The sequence below is a fragment of the Aristolochia californica genome, unplaced genomic scaffold (assembly GCF_029961685.1).
Source record: "Aristolochia californica isolate CCGP_79_NKW_82.1479 unplaced genomic scaffold, dmAriCali1.0.hap1 SCAF_16, whole genome shotgun sequence".
Classification (NCBI taxonomy): domain Eukaryota; kingdom Viridiplantae; phylum Streptophyta; class Magnoliopsida; order Piperales; family Aristolochiaceae; genus Aristolochia; species Aristolochia californica.
Genome location: NW_027181837.1, coordinates 15,227,743 through 15,241,155, shown reverse-complemented (window position 1 = coordinate 15,241,155; position 13,413 = coordinate 15,227,743). Strand labels below are relative to the sequence as shown.

Sequence of the window (13,413 nt, the reverse complement as noted above, 5' to 3'; positions counted from 1 at the left end):
TTCCGATGCTTACACGTAGGGGTGGCATCGAGCCGAACCAAGCCCGAACTTGCCTATGTTCGAGCCGAGCCTCATCTTGAGCCTAAAATTGTTATCGAGCTCGAGCCCACCGAGTTCGAGTCGAGCTTTTAGCCGAACTCAAGCCTCAATATACATTTAAAATTTTTCAAAAAAATATACCAAATAATATATATATAAAATTATGCATACATTTTACATAAAATTAGGCATAACTTATATATATAATACATGTATAAGATTGTGCATAACCTCTACTTAAAATTAAACATAATCTATATATATAATACCTGTATAAAATTCGACATGACCTCTATTTAAAATTGGGCATAATCAACATACATAATACTTGTATAAATACTCCATAAAATTATTTATACATTCCACAAACACTCCAATAAATTATTTATACATTCCATAAAATAATCTAAACACTCCATACACTGCATAATATTATAAATAAATTTCATACAATAATCAAACACAACAAAATTAAATGAAATATCACTATCAATTTACAATCACCCAAATAAAAATTATAAATCCATTATAAATTTACAAAGTATAGTTATTTCTCTTTATGCTAGAAAATAATATACGTCCTTGCTTGAGCAAAATCTCCACCTATGACAAAAACAAAAAAATAAAATTAGTTATTGTAAGATAAAAAAATACTCTTCCATTAGTAGTTACTTAATGTCGTTAAAAATATTAAAATTACCATGATGAGAAAAACATGAAAAATCATTTAGCTGGTAGCATTATCTCTGCACTCTTCTTCTCAGGCTGTAATCATAAAACAAAATTTTAATAAATAAAACTAAAAAATATCGTAATAAATAATTAATCAAAGAAATTCACCTTTTGATTTTTCTTTATACCGTGAAGAGTCCGAACCCAACCAGTGCCACAAATCAAAGTTTGAAATGTATTTGGTACCAAGGAAGAACGATACGAATCTATTACTCTACCACCGGCACTAAATAATGACTCCGAAGCTAATGTGGATATGAGATTTATAAGGGGGGTTAGTCAACAAACTTAAAATTTGAAGTTCATCTTCATCTCCTGCTTCAAATTCATTTAATTCCTCTACATGAAATTCAATTTCAAACTTGGTGTTAGTGTGGAAGAGTTCATATACATTGGAAAATAGTTTCCAGTGTTAGTGCCCGAAAATAAAAAAAAATATAAAAAACAAAAAAATAAGTAACTTATAATAGTATACTTAATTAAAATATAATATTTAAACCCCAAATTAGGTAAAACAAACAAGATTACAACACAAATAAGTAATTTAATGTATAATTAAAATAAATTAATATATTAATTAATTAAATTAGATATTATATTATTTAATGATTGCAGTTTATTATACATTAATACAATAATTACGTGAGCCCATTAACTGTGTACATGATTAATTATAAAAAATAAAAAAATAAACAAAAGAATTTGATCAAATGCTAACTTTAACACACTATATTTTTACGTATTATTGTATCGTCCAAGGAAAAACAGATTAAGAATAGGATTTGCAAGTTTTTTTTTTTTTTTTATAAAAACCACACGTGTGAAACTCGCATGTGTGAACTGCACGTGCGAGTTCGCACGCTGTGTGGGACGGAGCGTCGAGGGGGGAAAATAATCTCCCCCCCTCAACTTAGGTCTCCGAACTTTAGGTATCTTGGGGTTCCCGTTCCGGCGAGAGTGGTGGCCAGCTGATTTGACGGCGGTAGCAGGTAGTGGTAGGGGGGTGACGACGACGGGAGAGGGTCTAGAGCAGCCGCTCTAGTTGGGGTACGACGAGGCGATGGCGACACTACGGGAGTCGACGGCGACGACAATGAGAGGCAGAGAAGGCGATGAGCGGGGGGAAGTATTAGGTGCGACGGTGGCAGAAGGGGTACCGGCGGCGAGAGGGAGAAGGGAGATGGAGGCCGAGAGAGGGAATTTCGGAGGAAGAAGAGAGAAGGGAAGGATGACACGAAGAGAGCGAAGGAGAGAGAGACCGAAAAAAAAAATTCGGGAAAGAACGTGCAAGACTCTCGAAAATTTGCCCCATCCCGCCGCTCGTTAAATTAACGAGTCGGCTTGCGAGCCGCCGAACCGAATCTGACTCTGCTCGAGCTCGGCTCGTTAACCTAAACGAACCCATTTCTGAGTTCGAGTTCGGCTCGGGCTCGAAATATAACAAGTCGAACCGAGCCGGAACCGAGCCGAATACGAGCCGGCTCGGTTTGAAGCCACCCTTACTTTCACGGCTAAATAAGTGGCGGGCAGTATTGTCAACGAAGAGCCCTACCAAGATATCATCGAGATACAGCAATAAAAGGAAAGATCTGTATATACCATTAAACTGAAACAAATAATGTAAGAGACATCTTCAAACATTATTGGAGAGCCAGAGATCTGACATTTGAAGCGGAAAGAAAACGAAAAGCGTGGTTGTGAGGGAGAGAGATGGCGAAGAAGGCTGTTCTCGTGGGCTGCAACTACCCTGGAACAAAGGCGGAGCTAAAGGGATGCATCAACGATGTGAAGAGGATGCACAGGTGCCTCATCCGACGCTACGGCTTCGATGATCAGGACATCACTGTCTTGATCGATACTGATGACTCCTACACACAGCCCACCGGCGCCAACATCCGCCGGGCACTTGCCGATCTCCTCCGCTCGGCGGGGCCCGGCGATGTTCTTTTCTTCCACTACAGTGGCCATGGAACCCGTCTGCCAGCCGAGACTGGGGAGAATGACGATACGGGTTATGATGAGTGCATCGTCCCCTGCGACATGAATATCATCACTGGTACGTGATACGCCTCTGAAATTCCGTTTCTTTTCACCCAATTTTGCTATCGCTTTGACCGATTGTCCCAGTGGTTCACAAGCTGATGTTCCAAAGGAAGAGCTGCTGTCTCTGACAGTTGTGTATAATTGCAGATGATGATATCAGGGATTTCGTGGATCAGGTGCCGCAGGACTGCCTGCTAACCATTGTATCGGATTCATGTCACAGCGGAGGGCTCATCGATGAGGCGAAGGAGCAGATCGGGGAAAGCACGAAGAATGGAGGAGGGCAAGTATCCGGATCGGGATCGGGATCGGGATCGGGATCGGGATTTGGCTTCAAAAACTTATTGCATCAGACTGTGCAAGACGCCTTCGAGTCCAGAGGGATTCATCTTCCTTCCGGAGGCCACCGTAGGCATCATCACTCCAGGAATGATGAAGATGAAGCAGAAGAGAGTCCATTTGAAGATGGTCACACCAAGAGCCGATCTTTACCTCTTTCAACTCTGATCGAAATTTTGAAACAGAAGACCGGGAAAGAGGACATTGATGTGGGAGGGATTAGGCCGACCCTGTTTGATATGTTTGGTGAAGACGCGAGCCCCAAGGTGAAGAAATTCATGAAAGTCCTCATCGATAAGCTTCAAGGAGGGAATACTGAAGGCGGCAATGGTGGAGGTCTCTTGGGCATGGTTGGAAGTCTGGCCCAAGAGTTTCTGAAGCAGAAGCTGGAGCATGATGAAGGTTATGTGAAGCCGGCTTTGGAAACTGAGGTTCATAGTACACAAGAAGCTTATGCAGGGACACGCAAGCGAGCAATGTCTGATACTGGGATTCTGGTAAGTGGTTGCCAGACGGATCAAACTTCAGCTGATGCAAACCCAGGTAATGGAGAAGCCTACGGAGCTTTGAGCAATGCAATTCAAATCATTCTGGCTGAAACTGATGAGCCCATTACTAATAGAGAACTAGTGATGAAAGCTCGAGAGGTTCTGAATCGACAGGGGTTCAAACAGCGTCCCGGGCTCTACTGCTCTGACGATCACAGAGATGCGCCCTTTGTTTGTTAGTTAGTGAAGTCAATCATCATGAATGTTTCTTATTAGGATCAATTTATTGACCCAACTTGTTGCCTGTATTTCATGTGTGCTGAGTGAGTTTGCTAGTGTTGTCTGTTTTGAAGTACTTGTGTTGCTGATAAAGAAGATCAATGGAGTTTGCAAAAAAGAGCTTTTCCATTTTGGCCAAAGAGTATGCATTGTACAATTTTGCATTGAAATCTCACCTTTGTTTCTCTTCCTGTTCAAGGGATGTTTTGACAATGATATAATAAACAGGATATATGACAAAAAACTAACAAAAAACCAGTTCTGCATGGAAGCTTTTGACCTACTGCAAGAACTGAACCAGTTCAAAATTAGGTCCCTTGCTCGTATCAATCTTCAATGTCTTGAACCCATGCTAAATCTGAAAAGAAAAAAAAGAAAAAAAAAGAAAAATAAGCACATAAACTAACTCCTATTGAAGATACTGATGAAATGCTGTATGTACCTTGAAGCACTGATTCAATAGCTGAGTTTGGAACAAGAAGCCCCACTATCCGCTGATTTTCGGTTGTGGTCACTAAACGAACAACACGAAGCCGTTTATGGCTTTGACGAGCCTGTCGACATGGCCAATATTCAGTACATTATTAGATGAGGAAAGAGAAAAAGGAACAAAAAGAAATAAATACATGAAGATGTTATGCAATAACGCAATAACCATGAATATGAACCTGCTTGGAGAGGGCCTTCTCAATGGTACCCCAGATGGGAAAGATGAGACCACCCAAAATATTTACTTCTTGTAATCTTCTGCCAACCGTACAATAGCTGCCTACTTTGCAATTCGGTCCATGCATGCACTGGAAAGTCATAACATGGTATTGTTGAATTTAGGATCCCATGATTAGAACCTCGAACAAAGTAAGAGAGGGAAAGGAGAAGAAGAGAAGAAGAGTGGCATAGTGGGCTTGGTTCCACCTTCTAAGAGGTAATAGAAACATAGGTTAGACAAACTTTTAAAAAGGCATGATCAACATTGGCATGAAAGGAGTCTTTTAATGTCCCCAAAAAATATAATAAAACATAAATTAGGAGAAAGGTCATACAGTTTCACTTGCCCATTGGAAAATGAATGTTAAAAATTTGTAACTGGCAATAGTAATCCCTTTTCCAGATGACCTTCTACCAAGTGACTTTGTTATTAGATAGAAAAAAATAATGTCTCGCAAAAAGTACTACCTGTTTGGATGACACATCATATTCACTTTGCCAGCCTTTACGAGCTTTCTCAACTGAAGAGAGCTTCCTATATTTGCTTTTTAGCTCTGACAAGGGCATCTCTCTGCTTAAAGCAGATAAATTCAAAGAATAATATTAAAGGTGCCAAATTAGATAGAAACACAATATTCAGTGCAACTAGAAATACCTTAACACTTCCCCAACAGCTGGACGAAACACTGAGAACATTTCTGAGTCTGAACTGCAGCACCAAAATCAGAAACAGCTTAGCAACTGTAACAATAGCAATCAAGTCTTCAGAGATTGAGAGCAAAGCACAAAGGATCAAAGGGCAATCAAGTCTTCAGAGATTGAGAGCAAAGCACAAAGGATCAAAGGGACAAGATAACAACAAACTTTCGAGGTAATAATAACAGAATAAGGTTACAGTATTAAAAAAGTGCCCAGGAATTAAACTTTCGAGCACAGAAATTAACATTTGAACCCAAGGATAAAATTTCCCTAAGAGACTGAGAATAAATAAAAATAAATTATCTAATTTTAACTGAAATAATTCATTTATCAAAATATTAGCAGGAGACCAGAATAAAAGAAAACTCTAACATCTGTGATAGGAAACTCTGTTCTAGGATGTAAGTACAAATATGGAATTCAAGAGAACTGCTATAACTTGATTTCTGAGACAGAAATGAATAAATTCAAAAGCACTATTGGCTCAGTTTTTGTTTTTCCTTCCTTGTTTTCTTAGTTTTTGTTTGCTGAATTCAATCATGGTCTCACTCTAGCTTCCAAAGCCTTCCCACAAATACTAAGACCCTTAAGACACAAAATGGATGAACACAATCTCAGATATAATGTAACACAAAACAATACAAAATACAATTTCAGAAGTATAACATAAATACAATTTGGACTAATGACACTAATGATCACCCTCATTCAGCATCTTTTGGCCTCAAAAAAAAATCTGAAGTGATAAATACAAACTTGTCATTAAAATTTCATATTTCCACCTGCTAGGTCAAGGGTTTCAAATTTCAAATACAAATGACTTTTTATATGCAGTAACTTGATGTTATTAAAATATAGTATTAATTGACAAATCGAGAGAGCATGAGAACTAATGAAGCCCTTCAAAGTAAGTCAATCTAAAAATGTTACTGAAATTAAAATGAATTCATGAGAATGTCAATCCTGCATCTGACATGTTGACATGTTGCCATGATATTCCAACTCGGAATCAGGAGGAACTCGGAGTCCAAAATTATCTGAGTCCAATTTGGTGAGTGGACCGGGGCTCAAGAGTCCAGTGGCCAGACTCGGCCGGAGTCAGGGGGCAATCAGTCATTGTAGAAGGGTCGAATCTGAACCCCCGCCCAGTTCTAAATACGAGTCAAGCCAGCTGAGTTGCAGGCCAACTCAGCACAAGGAAAACCATTCATGTTACAAGGGGCACATGCTGAAGATGGTAACTGTTAGAGTTCCTCTGCTTATGATGCAAAATAGGATAATTAAAAAAGCAGCATTATGTAGGATAAGTGTGCAGAGAAGAGAATATGAGATGAATGTGTAGCAAAACCTTAGTAGATAATACATAGTATTTTAAAGAACTATTAGAAAGAATACACATGTGAGAAAACAGGAGAGGACCCTACAAGATGAGGTCTGAAGGGTTCTACTGATGCCCATCGATGGTTCACCAGTAAGATGGCTCAAAAGTGACAATGTTAGATGTTGCAAGGAAAGAACTAAAAGAAGGCCACACAAGGACAAAGCAAATGAAGACCAGCAAGGAGGAAAAGGTTTTTGTGCAGCCAATTCTGATGTAGGAGGAAACAAGGTTTTGACAAGTTAAAACACAAATCCTTACAGCATTAGGTTAAAAAATACACCTGGAACTATCTTGTGTTGCAGGTTTACTTGATTTATCACACCCAAATATGGCATAACCACCAAACCACCTTATGCACTGTAATGACAAAAGCCAGGAACCCATAGAACAGGGTCCATATTCTTTCACACCTTTCAGATGCCAATATGAAGTGTCTTCTTCCCATCCATTCACGCCTTGATTCATAAAACCCCTCATTTGTATGATTGAGTCCATCTTTCTGCTTTTCATCAAGCAGATTACTTGCAGACTGCAAACCACAAGAAAGTTTGAAAGTGCTGAACAGAACATTGATGACAGAAAGTTTCACAGACCAGTCATATCTTGATTTCTTATATATTTAAAATTTTAAAGTACACTTTCGACAAGAAAATAGAGTAATATGTTTTCTCCTGTTATAAACTATTAATAACACAATGAGAAAAGCATACCTCCCATGTGATTCCACGATCAACTGTAAAAGTAAAAAGCATGGTCGATGCCCCAGACATATGATCAACATGAACAGTCTGCAACAGAATGAATCAATATATTTCATAACTAGAGATATGGTACCATTTCAGAACCAAAAGAAAGCGTCAAGAAACTGGTGATATGGAAGTCTTTCTCAGATAAACCATTCACTACTGATGCTGATGAAGTTGATAATTTCAGCAGGTGTTTCAAAAATTCACCTTGGGGGGTCCTCTCTGTTCTATGATACTTCCCTTTATGTCAACAATTCCTGAGTCAAAATTCCCTTCATCACGTGCATTGCGTACCAGGAGATCAAGAATGCTGATGAATAGCTCGAAGAGCCTAGAATATTTACAGATATTGATTAATGCCAGAATACAAGATTTAAGAAAGACAATAAAAAAAAAAAAAAACTACATTCAGTTTATCAAGCATGCATCAGTAATCTAATCGACCAATTACAAACCTATTTTGGATGTCAGGAGGTAAGCCTAAAAGCCTATTAAGGAATCGACCAACATCATGCATGTCGGATTCAACAATGCGACCTGTAACTTTTCCATTGCCTAGTAAAGATCATCATCATCATTAGATTCACCCCAGATCATAGAATGAGTATCATAAGTTTATGGACATGACTTAAAGCAATGAGAGCAGCACTGATAAGAACCCTTTGATCCAAAGCAATTATAGAATGCCAACAGTAAACAAAAACCCACAAGTCAAGTTTTACCCAGTTCATAATGTAAAAAGGAAGATTAAGTTACCAATGACTGTATCCCTGATGATTCCAACAGAAACAAGTGCAGCCTTTGCCTTCACAGTGAAATCTTGAATTGTTTCAGTTTTCTCAGATGAACATCCAGGAGGTGTAACAGGGAAAGGAGCCTAAAAACAAGAGGACAAAAGGAGGTAGATTTATAAAATACATGAACTACAGAGGATTACAAGATGTCAACACCAAACAAGATCTTATCAACCTGATCCATTATTCCCCTATACATCATCATCAAGGCTCTTTTCCCATAAATGCTGTCATAATTATAGGCACTCAAGGATAGACCAGCCCTGTACGACAGATACAATAATTAACAATGAACGATAGCCTGATGATTTCAACAAAAATAAAGTCTACCTCCGATCACCCTGTGTCAAGGCCCCAAGCATTTCCAGCCTCTTAGCAACAATAGAGGCAAACCGGCGTTCACCTCCAAGATTAGTAAAAAGAAGCCTGAGATAAACATACCCAGTTATATTAGAAAAGAAAAAATATTAGAAAGGAAAGAATGTTGAACCAGATCGGTTAATCAAAGAAAAATGTGAAAGCAACAAAACATTTTTAAGACAGCACAAAAACTGATCTCTGGAAGATGATATTTCTTTTTTCATTTTTTGTGGAAAAATATGACATAATAGGACAATTACCAACCAAACCACAAAAAAATGCCACAATTGGATAATTAATAACCAAGCCTAAGGAAAAAATCTCCTCACACAGCATGACAGTATGTCTCCCCACAATCTACTCAACCTGATCTCAATTAAAAAATTATAGCATTCAAACTGTAAAAGTAGCAAGTTAGACAGGATGCTTTTCGTTTCTTTTTTCAATGAACAAGGTTAAAATCTATTCCCTAAGAACGATAGTTTGGTACTTTAACTTGTACTTGAGTCCCTCTCTCTCTAGGCATAACAAGTTAGTGGGATTGAGAGTAACACCTAATAGAGGATGCTATTAATAGAGCATGAGGTTCCAAGTTCCATTCTGTTATATATGGTCTATAGTTTGAATCTTACAGCTCAGTATCTAGTGTCAACAACAAATTGCAAGGAGCTATACACTGCAGTAGACTGTATGTAAGAAGCTAACCTGTACTCTGGTGCACTGGCTTGATTTGATCGATGTGTTCTTCCAAACTGCTGAATTGCCCGGTCAGCACTCCAAGGAAGCTCAAGAGTCAAATGAACCCTTCTTCTCTGACATCCAAAAGTCACAAAAGAACAACAGAAGCACAAAATTTGTTATGGGCAACCAAATACACCACCCTTGTTCACATCAAATCCCTGCATGATATCAATGTTTTTATATGGTTCTAATCTGAATTGATCGGGCTAGACTAAGGTCTCCACTGCAGGAGGTCAAAGTTCAACAATTATGATCTGAATTAGCAAACATTCGCATGAAGCATCTATAAAGTAAAGCAATTGGAATCATCCAGTTGCTGAAAGACTAGAGAGACTTAGATTAGTCATATTTACTAAACTAGCTACCCTGATAACCATAAACATTGACAAGTGACTTACTGGCTAAAAGAGGCATGCATCGATAATGTAAAGATAGAATCAACTGTTACCTGATTTAAAGCCCTTCTATCCGCTTGCAAGGAAACACCAGCTGAACCAGCTTCAGAAATAATTGCAACCAATTTTTTACCTTCCATGAACAGTTGTTTCTCATTCATGTTCACCATTTCCATGGCAACTTCTTTTCTGGTATGGAATGAGTAATATATTGACCATTTCTTCTTGGATAAAAAAAACAATTAAGGCAAGAAACAAAAACTCATTAAGGAGCACACTCACGTGTTCCTTGCCTGATAAACTACACCCTTCCCATTAGAAGCCCTTACAAGCATACCCCGCCTCCCAGTCATTTCTGCAACATTATCAGGTCCCCCAAGCTGCAAACCAATAGATTAAATCCCCTGCGTTCACTCAGTTAAAATGCACAAAATCAAAGATACTCCCTTTGAATATGAAAAGCACCCTTTTCCAAAAATATAAATGCATTCCCTGTGAATATGAGACCTTTACTCGCTGTAAATGCATTCTTCTTTGTCCAGTGACAATTACTAAATATTCAAGTATAAAAAGGCTTTAATATTCTTGAATCTACCCATTCACATCAGCCATTTTCAAGAACAAATAGGTTTACAATCAGCAAAGAAAACAAAAAGGTATACAATTAGCAAAGACAAGCTTCAACACCTGATCGATAAGATCATCCAAGGGATTGTTAGGGAGATCCAAAGAACGTATTATCTCCACAATTTTAGATTTACGCTCCCTGGCAGCTTCATACCTATGAATCACATTAATTTTAACCAGTCAGCATTCAGAAGTAGATACAAGAGTAAACTAATATAAGGGCAGCATCTTATATTTCAGTGAGACCTTTTCAAGAGTTCAGTCATATAGACATGTTGTGCTTGCAGATATTCCTCTGTCTGCACCTTGCATGAAGGGCATGACCAGTCATCACCTGGCAAATCTACTAAAGGGGGATCCAAACATGCAGGGTGGAATAGTTGACCACAACAGGAGCAGTGAAGCAACTTCTTCCTCTCCTGTACAATTAATGTAAATGAGACAATATGGGCAACATAGCAGCACGCAAACAATTTTTTAGAGGATTTTTTTTTTAAAACAGTATAATGTAATATAGTTACCCCTTCATTATGGCAAATATCACAGATTTGAAATTCATCATCAGACTCCGTTGATTCCTGATCAGACTCACCTACATTTTTCAGTCAAACTTGCCCAATAAATATTCGGAAGAGAAGACTTGGAAAACTACAACTGAAAAAAATCAAGCTGGAAGGTGAAGAATGAAGTCCAGTCACTGAAGTATACAGGTGCTCATTCATTGGCGGTCTCAAAATTTTCTAAAGGAAACTGAGAGTCTAATTTTAGGTGACGGGTAAATGAACACATAATTCACTTCTTGGCACTAAGCAGCTTGAATTTATTACAAGGGACTGTATGGAAACTCCTTTTCCCAATATATCGGAAATGCATTGACCTCAAGAAGAGTCTGCCACCTACTGACTTGTATAGGAAAGCAGATTTCTATTATCTCAACAAAGAAATCCCTGAGCTTCCAGGGAGAGGAGGGAGGGAGCGGGAGGAGGACAGGAGGAGGGGGATGCTGAGTTCTTTGCAAACCAACTAATTACATCGAATCTTCTTCAATGATAAGAGAACTGGAAAAATTCTGACAGAAGAGCTTAGCTCCTCAGTGCATTAATCTCAGCCTCAACAGGATCACAAAAACCAACTGGTCCAGGAAATCTAAAGAATCAAAGTTCAGTTTGAGACAGGGAGCAGCCTCCTGTGACTTCCAAATTTTAAAAAATTTCATCATCATTCAAGCAACTACTATTTTGAGTACTAATACAACTTCCAAAATCCAATGCACCCTTCTTAACTTAAAAATCTCTACTGAGCAGAGAATTGCAGATAAAAGGGACAAAATATACACATTAAGGAGATAAAAGAACAGATTTGGTTAAATCTAACTCAGATCTAATTGTAAGAGGACTATCATTTAATACACAATATGGACGAATCCAGTCCAGACTCAAGACTTCGAATTTGAAAATTAGCTCTTCGAGCAATAATTCTTTTACAACTGCATACATATATGTAAAAATTGCTTTACTGAGATTTCAATTGATTAACTCCATTTACTAAGTGGGTGCTTTAGCGAACTTAGCTAATAAACTCATGTGGTTAAGTGACAAAAAACTATCTTGATAATCCTATACCTCATGAACGCTCAAGTAACATGATGTTTAATGAGAGGAATTCACAAGGCAAAAATCCAACATAATTTATAATCAGCACTCCAACTTATCGGCACTCGGATTCCTTAATACTTCAATTACAAAGGGATACAACCATTGTTCACCAACTTTGAATATCTATCAGCTCATCAGGTAATATAAAATAAAACTACGAGGTCCTACTATAGTTCTAGTACAGGCATATTCAATTAGCCTTAACCATTTTGGATTTCCAGATATCTGATGAAGCAGTTGAGCCATTATGGTGAACCTTGTATAGAGAAAGTACAAAGGTATGGAATAAAATTTCTTACTGTTGAAGTACAGAATCAAGCCCCAAGTATTTACATTGAAGCTCGAAACAGATCAGATATGGACCAGATACACCACTTTCTGATCAGATCCCTTTTAGATATTTGAATATCCGGAATCCAAAAGATATCTAGACTATCTGACCAATGTAAATTCAAAAGCGGGTCCGTCGGATAATTTCTGAATACATATTTTTTTTTTTTTTTTTTGAGAATGATGTAAGTATATCTGAATTCGGATATTATTTGAACCCAAAAACAAGCAAAAAAAAATTTAATTTTAAATTTTAAAATTTTTAAAAATCTCAAAGTTCAGAGACTTGTTTAATTTTATTAAAAATAATCAAAGATGGTGAAATCGTGAGTTTAGAAGGATAAAGATGATAGATTCTGTTTGAATCCATCTCTGTTATTTGAAACTATAATATGAAATCAACAGCAGATGTCCTTCAGGATCACAACTGATCTGGGAAAAAGGAAGACTCAGTCACTCAGAGAGAGAAAAACAAGAATAAGACATCAAACGCTTCAACCCCCTTACTCGCTTTTTTGGCTTCACTGGTAGTCGATTTGGATGATAGAACAGATATGAGATGAGAGAAGACTCCTGCTAGGAAGATAGGGAGAACATAGAGAAGACAATCTTTCTGATGGACTGGAAAAAAAACTTTTGTTGGAAGCCCAATCGTCAAGCTAAAAAAGAGGAAAGTAAAAGAGGAAAAGACTGCTACCAGCTGGGTAAAGATTCCCTGAATCTAAAAACTACTGAAAGAGAGCGAGATAAAAAATTCAAAATTTAAAACTTTGGGGAATGAAAAATTTTACAGATGGTAACAAAGGAAGATTCTGGGATCCAGACACTAACCAGATCCAAATATCTTAATTCCAGTTCCGCTTTGGAACTACAACGGATATTTAATTGGATATCTGGTTAAAATCCAATGGATCCATGATTTCAGACATATCCAAAATTTCAGATTCAAATCCAGATGATATTCAAATCTGTTTACACCCCTAATATAGATTCAATATTTTAATAATTTTGTTGTTTATAAAAACTTGCTGAGGAAATTTACTGATGTGCTCTCTAA

General features: G+C 37.7%; 2 protein-coding genes across 6 annotated transcripts in view; one reads left to right on the top strand and one right to left on the bottom strand.

The window, feature by feature from the left end:
• Positions 1-560: 560 nt before the first annotated feature.
• Positions 561-13,413, bottom strand: part of LOC137954039 (protein FORGETTER 1-like) — a 72,534-nt gene continuing 59,681 nt past the window's right edge. Inside the window, exons 15-34 of one of the 5 annotated variants that reach the window (XR_011112472.1) lie at positions 10,893-10,963; positions 10,618-10,790; positions 10,432-10,525; positions 10,027-10,124; positions 9,798-9,933; positions 9,314-9,420; positions 8,579-8,674; positions 8,424-8,511; positions 8,211-8,331; positions 7,910-8,009; positions 7,662-7,785; positions 7,419-7,496; positions 7,119-7,237; positions 5,284-5,337; positions 5,097-5,199; positions 4,589-4,717; positions 4,363-4,474; positions 4,201-4,278; positions 740-804; positions 561-642 (exon numbers count right to left, since the gene is read on the bottom strand). Coding sequence is in view for 2 of the 5 variants with exons in the window: in XM_068801626.1 (XP_068657727.1) it covers positions 4,247-4,278; positions 4,363-4,474; positions 4,589-4,717; positions 5,097-5,199; positions 5,284-5,337; positions 7,119-7,237; positions 7,419-7,496; positions 7,662-7,785; positions 7,910-8,009; positions 8,211-8,331; positions 8,424-8,511; positions 8,579-8,674; positions 9,314-9,420; positions 9,798-9,933; positions 10,027-10,124; positions 10,432-10,525; positions 10,618-10,790; positions 10,893-10,963 (1,835 nt within the window). In the remaining 3 variants the exon portion in view is untranslated. Of the gene's footprint in view, positions 643-739; positions 805-4,106; positions 4,279-4,362; positions 4,475-4,588; positions 4,718-5,096; positions 5,200-5,283; positions 5,338-7,118; positions 7,238-7,418; positions 7,497-7,661; positions 7,786-7,909; positions 8,010-8,210; positions 8,332-8,423; positions 8,512-8,578; positions 8,675-9,313; positions 9,421-9,797; positions 9,934-10,026; positions 10,125-10,431; positions 10,526-10,617; positions 10,791-10,892; positions 10,964-13,413 lie in introns of those variants that run through there. The other 4 variants (XR_011112473.1, XM_068801626.1, XM_068801627.1 and 1 more) reach the window with 4 other exon arrangements.
• On the top strand, positions 2,482-4,060 carry LOC137954041 (metacaspase-5-like). Its single transcript, XM_068801628.1, has 2 exons — positions 2,482-2,827; positions 2,962-4,060. Exons 1-2 carry the CDS (start codon positions 2,482-2,484, stop codon positions 3,879-3,881), a joined length of 1,266 nt encoding a protein of 421 aa, XP_068657729.1. The 3' UTR covers positions 3,882-4,060.

Coding starts and splice junctions, on each gene's coding strand:
- LOC137954041 (XM_068801628.1), top strand. CDS start 2,482: ATGGCGAAGAAGGCTGTTCTCGTGGGCTGCAACTACCCTGGAACAAAG. Junction 2,828..2,961: donor CGACATGAATATCATCACTG/GTACGTGATACG, acceptor GTATAATTGCAG/ATGATGATATCAGGGATTTC.